This window comes from Arabidopsis thaliana, assembly GCF_000001735.4.
Source record: "Arabidopsis thaliana chromosome 1 sequence".
Lineage (NCBI taxonomy): Eukaryota > Viridiplantae > Streptophyta > Magnoliopsida > Brassicales > Brassicaceae > Arabidopsis > Arabidopsis thaliana.
In genome coordinates, this window is record NC_003070.9 from 26,072,255 (window position 1) to 26,086,699 (window position 14,445).

General features: G+C 35.5%; 4 protein-coding genes across 4 annotated transcripts; 2 read left to right on the top strand and 2 right to left on the bottom strand.

Moving 5' to 3' along the window:
- Positions 1-29: 29 nt before the first annotated feature.
- AT1G69360 (T-box transcription factor, putative (DUF863)) lies at positions 30-4,120 on the bottom strand. Its single transcript, NM_105603.3, has 4 exons — positions 3,671-4,120; positions 2,945-3,168; positions 2,292-2,847; positions 30-2,178 (listed from the first exon to the last, which is right to left on the bottom strand). Exons 2-4 carry the CDS (start codon positions 3,164-3,166, stop codon positions 266-268), a joined length of 2,691 nt encoding a protein of 896 aa, NP_564962.1. The 5' UTR covers positions 3,167-3,168; positions 3,671-4,120; the 3' UTR covers positions 30-265.
- Positions 4,121-7,701: 3,581 nt separating this feature from the next.
- Positions 7,702-9,473, top strand: CM3 (chorismate mutase 3). Its single transcript, NM_105604.2, has 6 exons — positions 7,702-8,007; positions 8,166-8,391; positions 8,471-8,557; positions 8,659-8,802; positions 8,887-8,979; positions 9,069-9,473. The coding sequence occupies exons 1-6, from the start codon at positions 7,844-7,846 to the stop codon at positions 9,303-9,305; spliced, it is 951 nt and encodes a 316-aa protein (NP_177096.1). The 5' UTR covers positions 7,702-7,843; the 3' UTR covers positions 9,306-9,473.
- Positions 9,312-11,352, bottom strand: RRG (sporulation protein (DUF155)). The gene is made up of 7 exons (NM_105605.3): positions 10,888-11,352; positions 10,643-10,757; positions 10,375-10,534; positions 10,140-10,288; positions 9,915-10,066; positions 9,706-9,820; positions 9,312-9,615 (listed from the first exon to the last, which is right to left on the bottom strand). The coding sequence occupies exons 1-7, from the start codon at positions 11,175-11,177 to the stop codon at positions 9,475-9,477; spliced, it is 1,122 nt and encodes a 373-aa protein (NP_564963.1). The 5' UTR covers positions 11,178-11,352; the 3' UTR covers positions 9,312-9,474.
- Positions 11,353-12,307: 955 nt separating this feature from the next.
- On the top strand, positions 12,308-14,258 carry MINE1 (homologue of bacterial MinE 1). Its single transcript, NM_105606.4, has 2 exons — positions 12,308-12,568; positions 13,443-14,258. The coding sequence occupies exons 1-2, from the start codon at positions 12,467-12,469 to the stop codon at positions 14,028-14,030; spliced, it is 690 nt and encodes a 229-aa protein (NP_564964.1). The 5' UTR covers positions 12,308-12,466; the 3' UTR covers positions 14,031-14,258.
- The last annotated feature ends 187 nt before the right edge of the window (positions 14,259-14,445 follow it).

Sequence of the window (14,445 nt, forward strand, 5' to 3'; positions counted from 1 at the left end):
AGGAAGATATATATTCTTTTTGACCCAATAGAAAACAGAGATGCAGATTTTGTAATGATAACCAATCATGTGTTTTCTTTTCTTTGGCCCTTATAAGAGAGGACAAGATATACAAAGAGCAACCAACACCCACAAACATGGGGTTGATTGACAATAATAAAACATCGATCGCTGAAAATCAGTTTTTGTCCATTGTTACTTGCTCTGGTTCTTTTCCCTCTATAATGTTCCTCAAATTGTGAAATCGGATTTATTTCGAAAAGCTTTATGTTAATAGCACTGTTGGGGGAGTACCTGCAGGGCACCTATGTCGCCTTGGTCTTCTGGTTGCATTTCCCCACCCTGTAAGGCTCCTATCTTCCAGTCCCACCATTTGTACACTACTGTTATTCATTGGCTGTGCCAAAGAGGAGCAAACCGGAGCTCTGTCAATGTTGCTGACCAGTCGTTTTCTTCCTCGGTTTGAGCTCCTTCGGGCCATTCCTGAGTTCCAGTTGTAGCCTGTGGCTTTCATAAGTCCCCCAAACATCTGAAGATCTTCGGTTACTTCGAGCCTAGACAGAGAAGCTAGCCCAGGGAGAATATCCCTTTGGAAATCCCGCTTTGGTCTTCCTCGTCTCGCTTGTCCTCTTCTTGGCCTATTACTTGTGATACCCATAGAACCCGTCCCATCAAATTTCAGATATTCAGGGATTAAAGGCTTTGGCATGTAGTCTTCTTCTTTGGTCTGTGTTAAGTTCAGGGTCATTGCCTCAAAATAATCAAACTCACCTGAAGAACATTCTTCACGGCAGCCTTCACAGTCTCTGGCTTCCAAACAAGCATCAATTTTGCTCTCTAAATCATTGCCACAAGAAGCTATTGTGTTCACAAACCAAGAGAGCGGCTCCTTGTCAACTGCATCAGTCGAAGAGGAAGCAGCTTCATCAGTATTGCGGCAATGATAAGACAGTGAGATAGTGACTATAGCTTCTGCTGCTGCCTCGATGAGTTCATCCACAGAGTCTCCAGCTTCATCTCTCTTCTCTGGAAATTTCCCTCCTTCTTCTTCACTCTCAAGCGTCAAGGGAGCTTCCACATTTATCAAAGTAGTTGCTTTTGTTTCCACTCTTGGATTAGAACAGAAGCCGGAATCTTCATCCTCGCTAGCACAGAAATTCAAGTCAATGTGCTGCCTGTGAGTGGCAGCTTTATTACCTTCTTCCTTGTCCACAACAACTCCTTCAGAAACCGAGGCTTCACATGGCAGGTTGATATCGAGGTTTATCTTCACCAAGTTGTTTACTTTCTTGGGTTCATTAGAGATACACACAGAAGAAGTTATAAGGGAAGGGTGCTCCTCGCAAATAGAAAGCTTCTGAGAGATAGGAAAACCAAGAATCTTTCTACGACTCTGTGAATTGGCCATTTCAACATGTCTCAAGTTGGCGTCATTAGAACATGTAACAGACCTCAAACCATTCTGAGGATGTACATAATTTGAGCTGTCACCCATATCACGTTCATCCATGAATTGATGATTTGCAGAAGCATTCAAATCCAAACCACCATTGGTTTTTCCATTTTTGTTAAGGGGCTTAGGTTTTATCCAGGGCAAACCAGAAGAGCACTCCTGCTTTTTTGGTCCTTGAAGGTTTTTAAGACTCTGATGCATCACACTCTCACACAAAGAACCATTAGTAACTGCCCCTTTTGGGCCATTGTTAAGATGGTTAAAGTTTACTGATGGAAAATTAAAGGCACTTTCCTCCGAGAATGAAGAGAATCCTTGGTTAAGCCCGTTAGAATCACGGCTTCTCATCTCTGCACTTGAGTCTGCTCGTACTTGAGTATTAAAAGTCAAGAATGGATTCGCTTGAAGTGGCAAAGGTTTCTGAACTGAGCTGCTACTTCGGTTCTCCCATGATGAAATCCAATGGCTCCAAGGTCTGACAGATTCCGGGCGATATCCATGATTCAAGCTTGGAACATTTGATGCCACACTTGATTCCACATAGCTATCATACGAAACCTCAGGATTCCTTTGACGAACTTCACATTTGAAAGATGCTCTTTCGCCCGATAACTTGCTGTGGTCAGTTGAAGGGTATCCCAGAGGTTGAAATGCACTGTTAGAAAGAACTTGTACCGAATGGGAAGGCAGGCATAACTTGTCTCTTGGAGTGCTTTTTCCGTTCCCTTTAACAATGCAGCAATAGAGAAACATCAGAGACTAGAAGATAAGCAAATAGCTACTGTATCATTAACACAGTCCACAAACTAATCTATGAGCAACACGACCAAAATCTCACCTGCTTCTAGAACCATCCATCCATTTTGACTAGTATTTTTTTCCACCCACTGGCCTTGCACGTGTGAAATGTTTGCTCCATAAAGAGAATATAAGTCCCTGGAAGAAGAAGAAACAGGTACTGAATCTTGGCATTGGACTGGCTCGTTCAAGTCAGTAAATCCATTTGAGTTCTTCATAAGCAAAGAAGATCCAGAAGAATCGTTCCGATGAGATTCAAAGAAGATGTTTTCACCAACTTCTTTTGACTGCTCATAAGGAGGACAAGTCGTATTATCACCCTCTGTATGGAGATACTCATCTGCGGGAAGTTGAAGATCAATCATTGTTCTCCTAACCTTGACAGGTCTAACCTCTAACACCTTGTTGTCCTTGCCAACATTGCAATCTTGAGAGGTGCTTCCTTCGCCACATATCGAGTTTCCGAAAAGAAATCCTCGTTTAATCCCACTTCCCGGTGTAGGCTCATTGTTGTTCAAGTGATCAACAAAGTTCTTTCCCTTAACTTCAGCCATCAAACTCTTCTGTGTTCTATACAAACGGTGAAGCTCATAAACCTGCATTAATCAAAACAAGATCAATCAAATTTAACAGACACATAAAAAACCAAAGCATTCGAGTAAAATGAGAAACACGAACGGCATTATTCAATACCTGATTCTTAAATACAGCTTCATGTTCAAGCATTGTTTGTTTCAAAAAATCTCTCTCGTAAGAATCCGTTGGAGGTCTCGCCGAGAAACCATTCTGATACTGCCCATAAGGCAAAGTTTTATCACCTCCACAATACATTGAATAGCTACAAGTATTGGAAATATCTTCACTTAGATCCCTCATTGAGGACAAGAAGCTTCCACAATGAACTGTTTCTCCCATTCCTCCAGAAACAAAAACACAATTCAAAGCTCTATTAGCCATAGATTCAAATCAACTTAAGTAGTAAAAACAGCAATTAACAAATCCAGAAAGTCACCGACGAACATAATAATCTTATATGATTTGATCAATCAATCAATTCAATAAAATGAATGAAACTATAACATCTGAGCTGAATTTAGCTCTAAAATTCACAAGTAGATGTAGCAAAAAAAATTCCCAGAAAATTGGAGCCTCCATTGAAGGTGAAGAAGCTGAATTGAAACCGATCGTTCATTAAAAACTCAAAGTTTACTCCAAAAACTAATTCAATAAACCAAAAAAAAAAAAAAAAAAAAAAAAAATATTCATGAAGCGTACGATGAACAGTAAAAAGAGAAGAGAAGAGAAGAGAAGGCTGTGATTGATTTCAGTCAAAATGCTTAAAACCATTAAAATTGATCAGATACTATATAAAATCATAATCAGCTTCGATTAAATGTCATAATGAGAGTTTTGATATACCTCTTCTCAGTTTCTCAGACACAAATCGTCTCGGCGACAAAGATTTATGCGAAATGAGAAAGAAAAATAAAGAAATGAAAAGTGTTTTTGTTTTTCTGCTGAGATAATAATACTAAAAATAAGGAGCGGAAAGAGAGAAAAATCTAAGAGGAGAGACTAAATCACGAACTCCATGGGATGGGAGAGAGAAGAAGAAGAAAGCTTTTAGCTTAAGAATCAAATGATCATCATCATCATCATCGTCGACGTCGATCCGCTGGGCCAACTATCTCTCTCTCTCTCTCTCTGTATCATCTGTCTTCTTCTTTATTTTTCTCTCTATCTACTTCTGATTCTTAAAACGGAGAAAGCAAATATAAACAAAAGAATCACACCTTTTTTATTCTTTTCTTTTTTTTTTTCCTTTTTTTCTCTCTTTCTATTAGAGTGAAGAGAGAGAGAGAGAGAGAGTAGTTCGGTGTAGAGAGAGAAAGGAGAGAGATCCCGTAAAATATATATATTTTAATTAAAATTATACTAAATGAGAAAATTACACGACGACGCTTCTCACAACAGAGAGAGACTCGATATATTTTTGTCAACATCTGTTATTCTTTTTTTTTTTTTTTTTTTTTTTTTTCTCTTCGTTAAAAATTAAAAGTGACTTTTCTCATGAGTTTTAGCTTTAAATGCAACTTAATTTCAATGTATTGTTCTTCTAATCTTTTCATTAAAATCGTATGAAAAATTTAAATAAATTGGGTTTGCAGATGTATATCATGATTCATGAGTAAAATAGTAATCATTAGATTTTGTTCTATTTCACACACTTGCTGTGAAAACAAACAAACAAACAAAAAAACTGAAAAGTTTCGTACCTACAATTTGAGTTTAGGTAAAATTTATTTTCAACATTAAATTGTGTTTTCCATGTAAATAGACTGTAATTTTCATCATGTATAGCTTTTTTATTTTCTTTTGAGAAAATAATTATTTATATAGCTATGGTTAGATCTTTCCATCTCTTTGACCTAAGAAACGTCAAAATATTCTAGGCGAATCAAATAGGAAGCTGGATAATTTTGTCTCGTTTTATATAATTCAGTTGCTTTGTATATTTGGTGTGCACAAAACAAAAAGATATGATTTATTACCTTTTAATATTTTTTTAATAATACATACCTTTAAATATTGATAAAAGATATTTATTTAAAAAATCATCTTGTAATTTATTATTTTTTACCTTTTATTGTAGGTTTGAGTTAAAATTTGTGATATTTGTGCGGGTGTTGAAGTTAGAGTGGAGTAAATTCCAAATCACAAGTACAATTTTACCCCCTAGACTCGATCATTTGGGACATTAATTTTAGAATGGAGAAAGCTACACGATCAAAGAATAATCATTTTCTTCATTATTAACTTTAGAAAAACATTTATGTATGCTGTAAAAAAAAACATTTACTTTTACGGAGTACAATAGATCGAGTTTACGTCTCCATTTGTTTGCTAAACATAAAACGCGTTGTTTCATTAATTGGACAAATCATATCTTTCTCCTTTAATTTGTACTTGCATTACCTATTAAAAAAAGTTAATGCTAAGTTTTAGCATTGATGTTCAAATTTTATCCACAAATTAGAAAACATGTTTCTTAACAACTTCTTGAAAACTCCAAAGAGATAAACATTTGAACATGGAATTGATGATAAACTAAAAAAATATTTATTTCACAAAAAAAAATAATGGTTCACTTCATATCTCAATGATCCAAAACCATACATTTTGATGAATGCAATTATGTAACTTACGACAATTCGTAGTTCACCTCCCACGCCCAAAACGATTAAACCATCACACTTGTTCTAGCCGTATATCGTATTTAGATTTCTATAATCCATAAACCATTATACCATCTTGCCAAAAGTGAATTAGGTATTTAATAATGTAAACAAAAAAAGTTATTAGGTTCATTAGAAATTTTGCTATTAGACAATCCTAAAAGATGCTATTAGAAAATAACAAATTTTTTGTATAAGCTTTAAACGTTACATTTAAGAATCCATCGTTTTACTTTAACGCCTAGTGTACTTTTAAAATTCTATTATATTCACTTGATGTTCTGATAAACAAAAGTTAAAAATATGCCAATATTTAACTTTGCTTAAAAACAATATGAAATCCGAAACCACGAGATAATATATGGTCCAAAAATTAAAATAGATGAAATTCATCTTTGTCCGCATGTATCTGAAATTGTCTTGCGATTTCTTTAAATACCGGTTAGACAAATGTGACAACTATTTGTCTATTTGTTTTCAATTTTCCCTGATTGGAATAAAAAATGTTTCTATATACACTGAGCATTAAAATCATATGCCTATGACCAATATACAAATTATATCCTCCCATGACTTCTCCTTATTTTATAAAAGAACACTAGTTTGATGTTAAAAAGTCATGACTTTTTCTTAATTCCATTATACGAATATTATTCTTTTCAGAATATTAAGATCGAGAAGCTTCTGCTTTCTTTCGAACAAAATATTCAAAAAGATACATAATTGGCTAACAAATTTAGTGTAATCAGAAACTATATGTGGTAATTGAATATTGTCTCCATGCTTTGTCTCATGTACACTAACACAAGACTTGAAATCTTAGTTAACCTCTCCTAAATGAAGTAAGAAAGGATAATTAAAGTAATGATAGCAAAACCCGAAAAAGATTAGCTTAACAAACTCAATGACGTTTTAAAAAGCTTAGACACTTGATAAGATTAAGACCAACAAGTTACCCTAAATTACAAGTTTGATGATAACAATACTTAATTTCTAAATGAAGCATCAATTGTTTAATGTTTATAAATTAGGTTAGATTTAAAGCTTGAGGGGTCCGAATGTCGACGCAACTTTGAGGTTTATAAGTTTGAATGTGGGGTCAGGAATTTAATGACCTTAATTTTGAAGATAATTACGGTTTTGGGATTGATTTTGTCTACTTTTGTAGTTTTGTTTCTTCTGTTCGTTACAGATTGGTTGATTTTCTACTTAAACAAAATATCATTAAAAAGGCTTCATTGTTGAGATTATTACATAAATAGGATCATTCTTCTGAGGAAGCATATTTTCTTTCGAATTTCGTTACGTGTCATAGGTTTGTTGGATATGAAGATATTATTCAATCTAGATGTTACATTTGTTATATAGTTTTTTAAAAAATCATCGACCGATAGAATCATATAAGTCAACTTGGAATGTTTAATGATTATTTAAACCCATGTACCAGTTGTACAACTACAAACCACTGGTATCAAACAACCATATAAATAAAACATATGTAATTAAAATGATTATAAACACTAACACTAACGGTAACGTGTTTATGCATTATTAACACGTTAGAAACCGTATGAATTTAATATTTTCTCTCTTGTGTAAAATAATCACAATGACCAAACTTTTTCAAGTACAAAATTTATTGTATCTAACAAATGGAATAATGTTATTATGATTGAAAAGAAAGATTGGCTAGATCTAGTGGAGAAAAAGTAGTAATAAGAAGAGATAAGACTTTAAGTGCTTCGTCTTGTAAACCACAAGTACATCATCATGTCTTTGAGAGAGCCGATGCAATAATTGATTAAATGTTTCGATGGCTCTGATTTATTCGTTTGACTTTACAAAAATGTAATTAGTTTCGAGCAGAGTTACTTGTTCTATAATCGCTAAATAACCAATAAACCAAGGTGAAACTCGGTAGCACCAACACCACGTCCAACTCCGATGATAACAATAGGTCTTTCGTTACTGTTCCAATCCGACACGAGCGATATAATTAGAGTTATCGATTCCCACCACTAATCTGAAGGCAACATCGGAATCGACAAGAACTTTTTAACATTTCATAGCATAGATAGCAAATTCAGATAATAGCAAATAAGTAAAATAAAAATAAAAATAAATTATATATAACACCAAAAACATTTTATTTATTTATGATTGATAACAAAATTGTAGAAACATTAAACACGTGATATTCTTCCACCTATCCTTTCTCGACCAGATAATTTTGTAACGGATTGGATTTTTTTGTGTCACTATCCGATTTTTATTTTTCCTAACTCCGCCGAATCCGTTCCTCTGTCCTTTTCTTTCTCCACTCTCTGTCTCTGTCTCTTCCTCTTTTGATTCTCCGATGGAGGCTAAGTTACTCAAACCCGCGTTTTACAATTCCCCAAACCTCAATCTTACGAATTCTTCAAGACTCATCTCGCGATTATCAATCTGGAACGATAAATCAAAAGTTGGACTATCTTCTGGGTCTCTCTTCCTCCGTCTCTCCGCAGCTTCTCCGATCCGGTAATGTGTTCCGTTTATTTACCGATCGTCTTCCATTGATATAAAGAATCATAAATCTTGTTTTAAACCGGAGATAACGAAAAAAGCCACCGCCTTTAATTTGCTTTGTCTGTCTCGTTGATTAAGGCATTGATGTGATATGGGCTTATTGCGTACAGATACTCTAGGGGGCTACTAAGGGTAGATGAGAGTGAGTATTTGAAACTTGAAAGCATTAGACACTCTTTGATTCGTCAAGAGGACAGTATTATCTTTAATCTTCTTGAACGAGCTCAGTATCGCTACAACGCTGATACTTATGACGAGGATGCCTTTACTATGGAAGGGTTTCAAGGATCTTTAGTTGAGTTTATGGTCAGAGAAACTGAAAAGCTTCACGCAAAGGTCGAAACTTTATCAGCAATAGTTGTTCATAGTTTCCGAAATCTTTCTCTTTGTTGATGGTTTGTTTGGTTGAAGTTAGGTGGACAGGTACAAGAGTCCTGATGAGCATCCCTTTTTCCCACAATGCTTGCCTGAACCTATCCTTCCTCCTATTCAATACCCACAGGTGAATTTTGGCCTTCAAAGTAGATCATATACTTAATAACTAGACATACTCCTACACAGAACAATGCGTAACTTTGCTCTTCTGTCTTGCGACTAAACCAGGTTTTGCATCGTTGCGCCGAATCGATAAACATCAACAAGAAGGTGTGGAATATGTATTTCAAACACCTTCTCCCCAGACTGGTCAAGCCAGGGGATGACGGTAATTGTGGTTCAGCTGCTCTCTGTGACACAATGTGTTTGCAGGCAAGAAGCTTGGCATGCATCATTAACATATGGCTCAATTAGGAGACTTGAAACTGAAAAAAGTTTGTTTGCCTCTCTTTGCAGATACTTTCAAAGAGAATTCACTTTGGTAAATTTGTTGCTGAAGCCAAGTTTCGTGAAAATCCTGCTGCCTATGAAACAGCTATCAAAGAACAAGTACTCTCATTTTGATTCATGCTAAATACCTTACCTTATTGCATTATCTGCAATCTTCTTTTGTCATTAACTGGCTTGAATCTTTCCAGGACCGGACACAGCTGATGCAACTTCTAACGTACGAAACGGTTGAAGAAGTAGTCAAGAAGAGAGTTGAGATCAAAGCCAGAATTTTTGGTCAAGACATAACGATTAACGACCCAGAAACTGAAGCTGATCCTTCCTACAAAATACAACCTAGCTTAGTTGCAAAACTCTATGGAGAAAGGATCATGCCCCTCACAAAGGAAGTCCAAATTGAGTACTTGCTTAGAAGACTGGATTAATGTTTTCAAAGAAGGAAGCATAACATTTGTATTGATCCTATTTTTCCGAAAACCATAATGTTGACATAAGCTGCGCAAGCTAGCAAGTCAAGTTGATTTTATTACAGAAGGACCTAAACAAATGAACTTGAATTTGAGTTCACTACAATGAATTTATACTTTTGTAGCATCAGAGTGAAGCTCCTGCGGATTCTCGAACAATCTCGTAAATGCCTATTGCGTTTTCAATGGCCAGTAAAAAGATAATGCACCATTCTAAAAGATCTGATTGTCGGTTCTGCATCACCTCTTGGAGGAAATGAATGTTGTGCTGCAGATGAAAAGAGAGATATGTAAAAAACTCAAAAACATGATTACAGTTAATGATAACAAAATCAACCTAGTAATGTAATAATAATACCTCTATAAACTTTAGCTTATAGTCTAGATCCCCAAATCTCTGAGAGATCTCGTACTCTTCTCTTAGGTACTCGTATATCTGAGCATATCTAGCTTCTCTCCAAGCAATCTCGGATCTATGAGAAAACAAGAGAACATATGAGTCTCAGCATATATATATAGAGATCATAGAAAACAACAATATAAAGTGATTTAACATTAGTAGAATACCTCTCAAACAAACCAACTTTGAGAATCACATCGGCTATATTAGAATTCGCCTTCCCTACAAGTTGGAAGAGCTTTTTCCTGGTCATTGTGAATGTTCCGGTTTTCGCCATTGAACGGTTTATATCAGCAAACTCTTCCACCAACTTGTTAACCTGAGATAAATACAAATCTCAAATTTAACCATATACTTGTATCAATTGACAACACTGAGAAGGAACAAGTTACCTGAGAAACAGAGTAATCCAAAGCAATACTTTGTCCGAGCACACTCCCAATTATACGGATGCTATTAGTATCCAAAGTTTTGAGAACAATGTAGTCAGGGCCACCTTTCATTTCCTCAATCAGCAAAGGCTTCTCCTTCACAGCATAATCTAACACAACAAAGTCCACAAAAGATCAGTTCATTTACAAAGCTATGGTTTCAAGCTAAGTGCTGTAAGAGAGGACGGATGCTAACCATCTTTTCTCATTTCTGTAAGCAATCCAGAAGCATGTCTACGAACAATGTCGAGATAACGGTCAACATCATTATCATCAACATTGAAAAGAATAGCAGAACCATATTGAAAGACAACCATGAACTTGCAGTTGCTTACACTCTCCCTCTCGTCCAAACTCTGAAGAAAGGTAACAAAGATAAGGTAACCAAAGGCATGCCATTTGCATTATACTCAATAATCAACAGATAAGTAAACATAGCTAAACTGTTTCTGAATAAAACTTACATAGATTCCAGAAGGGGTAAAATCCGAAAATTTGAGGGCAATATAATTAGTAGAACGTGAAGTAGGAGGAACAACATTGCATAAGTTCTCAGCTTGCATTGCCTTCAAATCAATACTGCCAAAACCATAGTTCTGAGAAACCAAATTATAAATGAAAAACACATAACAGACTTCAACTTTCAAACTGTAAAGATTCCAAATTCAAAACTTTCACTAGTGAGTCCCAATACCAAAGATGTACATACCTAGTACTGAGAAAATAGGCTTTGATAGGGATTTTGCCTAGTGCTTCCTCTGCCTCTGTTCCAAATTCATAGTTTTGATATGCATCATTCGACCCAGAATCAGAGTCATTGTTGTAAATCGAAATCGGAGAAGGGAACGCTGAAAAGTGTCGGAAATTGAGAAAGCGAGAAGCTAAACCAATCGTTGGGTGTTTCGAAACACATGGAGAAGAAGAAAGGTTTAGTCTTTTTGAAGAATTGAGTAATTGATTACGAAGAAGAAGAGCAGCTACTGCTCTCCATTTACCCATTCAATGAAATCAAAATTGAAATTTTTTGTCCTCTGCACCAGAATCTCTCGACTTATTATATTAGTCAATTTGTATTTTGGAGAGATTGTCTTTTGATATCGAAAGATATTTGGTTACGAAGAAGCCTTGGTTCTCGCCGCCGGTGACCACAGTCCCCTAATCAAATGATCGTTTTACTTGTTTCAAAACGACTGTGTTTTTTGTTTAATTAACTAAAACGACAGCGGTTCGTTTAATAAACTTGTTTCAAAAAGTTTAAAACCCTCTTGTAGCATTTTCATATTAAGCCAAAACAAAAACCTAAAACCCTATCTTGGAAAAATGTTAAGTTAGAAAAGCCCTAATCTTGTAGCCTTGGTTTTTGAAGTTTAGAAGAATGACGAATGTCTAGTCCTTACCAAGTGTTATGGGATTGGAAAATTCTCTAGGGTTTCAATTTTTTTCCGAGATCAATGCGATTTATTTGTAAAAGTTGGAACAAGTTTATCAAAAAGATCATAATTATTGATAAAACACCAATAACCCCGCATATAGTCAATTTTGCAGATTTCTTATAAATTAAACTTTAAAAAATAATTTTATAATCCATCAAATTTAAATACTATTTTTTTAGAAGGTCCAATATATAGTCAAACTCTACTATATAGGGTAACGCGACTTAGTGGAATCGAACCTCGATAGAAAGACGAAATCAAATGAACTTAACCACTTGACTAAAAGCACATCTCTCAAATCTAAAAACTACTTATTCGTGGTTTATCTATAAAACTTGAAATATTTTTGTCAAAAGATCATATTTTTAATAAAACAGCAAGAATGCAAATAGTCATCTTTACGGATATTTTGTTAGATTGAAGTTTAAAGAACAAATATTACAATCCATCAAATCTGAAAACTACTTATTAGTTATTTGTGGTTGCCTACAGCTTTACCAATAATGTGATTTTTTATAAAGCTTACATTTTGCTTATAGAAAACCTTTGAATGAGTTATAGAAAACCTTTGAATGAGTTGGTACTATTGTCGTCATTCTTCTAATTTCTAAACTTCAAACACCAAAAGTTGCAAAGTAGTTTTTTTTTGTTGTTTTGGTTTAATATTAAAATAGATGATACGACATCGGTTAGGCAGTTGTTAAAACGCTGTGTTTCAAGCCTTTAAACGACAGCGTTTCTTAAAGTGCTCGATAGCCTTTTACTTTGTAAGAAGAGTCGTCGTAATCTCATTTCTCTTTTAACTGAGACGAAAAAGATTCACTTCTCCGGCGAGCAATTTCAAGTTTCTCGGTAATGGCGATGTCTTCTGGAACTCTCAGGATCTCTGCGACCTTAGTATCTCCTTATCATCATCACCACCGTAATCGCCTCTCATTACCTTCTTCTTCTTCCAAGGTCCGATTTTCTTATAATTCTTACTCTACGATTCAAATTTTCTCTTCGCTGCAATTTGGGATCTGGAGCTCGTGAAATTCGCCACCAAATTAGGAGAACTTAGATTACTAGCTTCGATCTTTCGTTTCTATGTCTGTGTGGTTTAGGAAGAATCTGAAATGCGTCTTTTATTGGAACAATTTCACAATTTCTCTCTAGCTCTAGATTTGCTTGTTCATCGCGAGCTCCTGAAAGTTTATCATTCCAGTTTCTGTGTTTTTACTTAGGCACTTGGAAATGAAGGATTTTAGTAACAAAACTTAAGTATATTTGTTTTTAGGAAAGCCAACGAATCCATCTCCATGACCATCCTCCTTTTTTGTAGTTTTGATATTTTCTTTATCTTGTAGCTCATATTAAGTCTTTATAGTATGGAAGTGGTGTCTTTGATTACTGAGAGCGAGACTGGACCGGTCTTCTGTTAGATATGTGCGGATGTTTGTGGTGCTATGACCTGATGTGTTGCAATTTTGTTACAAAACCATTTCATTAAGTTTAAGATGAGCTTTGATGTTACAGTTGCTTCTTTACCTATAGATGATCAAAGAGAGTGAATATGTTCTTAAGCTTGTAGCTCATATTAAGTCTTTTTAACAATGGTGGTGGTGCCTTGGATTACGTAGACTAGACCGGTCTTCTGTTAGATATATGCAGATGTTTGTGGTGTTTATGACCTGATGTTTTGCTACTTTGTTAGAAAACATATACGTTTAGGTCAGCTTTGATGTTATAGTTGCTTTACCTATAGATGTACGATAACAATTACTGAGTTCTCAAAATGCAACTAGTCTGAAATTACAGTCCCTTTTTGCGGGTGATGGATGTAAATTTGCAGGTTGATTTCACGGGATTCATAAGCAATGGCGTAAACAGTTTGGAAACTCAGAAATGTACTCCTGGACTGGCGATCAGCCGCGAAAACACACGAGGTCAGGTGAAGGTTCTTGCAAGGAACACCGGAGACTATGAACTATCACCAAGCCCAGCAGAGCAAGAGATAGAGAGCTTTCTCTATAATGCCATCAACATGGGTTTCTTTGACAGGTTAAACTTGGCTTGGAAGATAATATTCCCATCTCACGCATCAAGAAGAAGCTCCAACGCAAGAATTGCAAAGCAGCGGCTCAAGATGATCCTCTTCTCCGACAGGTGTGATGTTAGTGACGAAGCTAAAAGGAAAATCGTCAACAACATTATCCATGCACTGTCGGATTTCGTAGAGATAGAATCAGAGGAAAAAGTTCAGCTAAATGTTTCCACGGACGGTGACCTTGGGACCATTTACTCGGTCACGGTGCCTGTTAGAAGGGTGAAACCAGAGTACCAAGACGTGGACGAGGCTGGAACCATAACCAACGTGGAATACAAAGATACCCGTGATGGTTCTGTCGATGTCAGGTTCGATTTTTATGTTCCAGAGTGATGAAAAGGCACAGTCTTAGATTTATTTGCTGGATAGTATCTTGTCTGTTATGTTGATGTTCTTCAAGTTTAGTCTGGAGGGAACAAAGACAGTTTCTTGACACTCCCCATGTATATATATATATGCAACTTCTCTTTTCTTATAAGTTTTTTTACTGTGTTTGACACGAGCTGGTCGGCTCAACCTATTTTAGTTTCACATTCTGTGAAGTTAATCATATTCAATTGCAATACTTTAACCACAAACTATATAAGTTAAACTCAATCAAAATATGGTGCAATGGTTCCCATCACAAAAATAGAAATGGACTATTGAATCTCTTACCTGTTCGACTAAAATAAATATTTTCAAACAAGAACTGTTATAGAACAAGATTTTTTACCTACAGATACAGAACGCAACCGATCCGAAATGG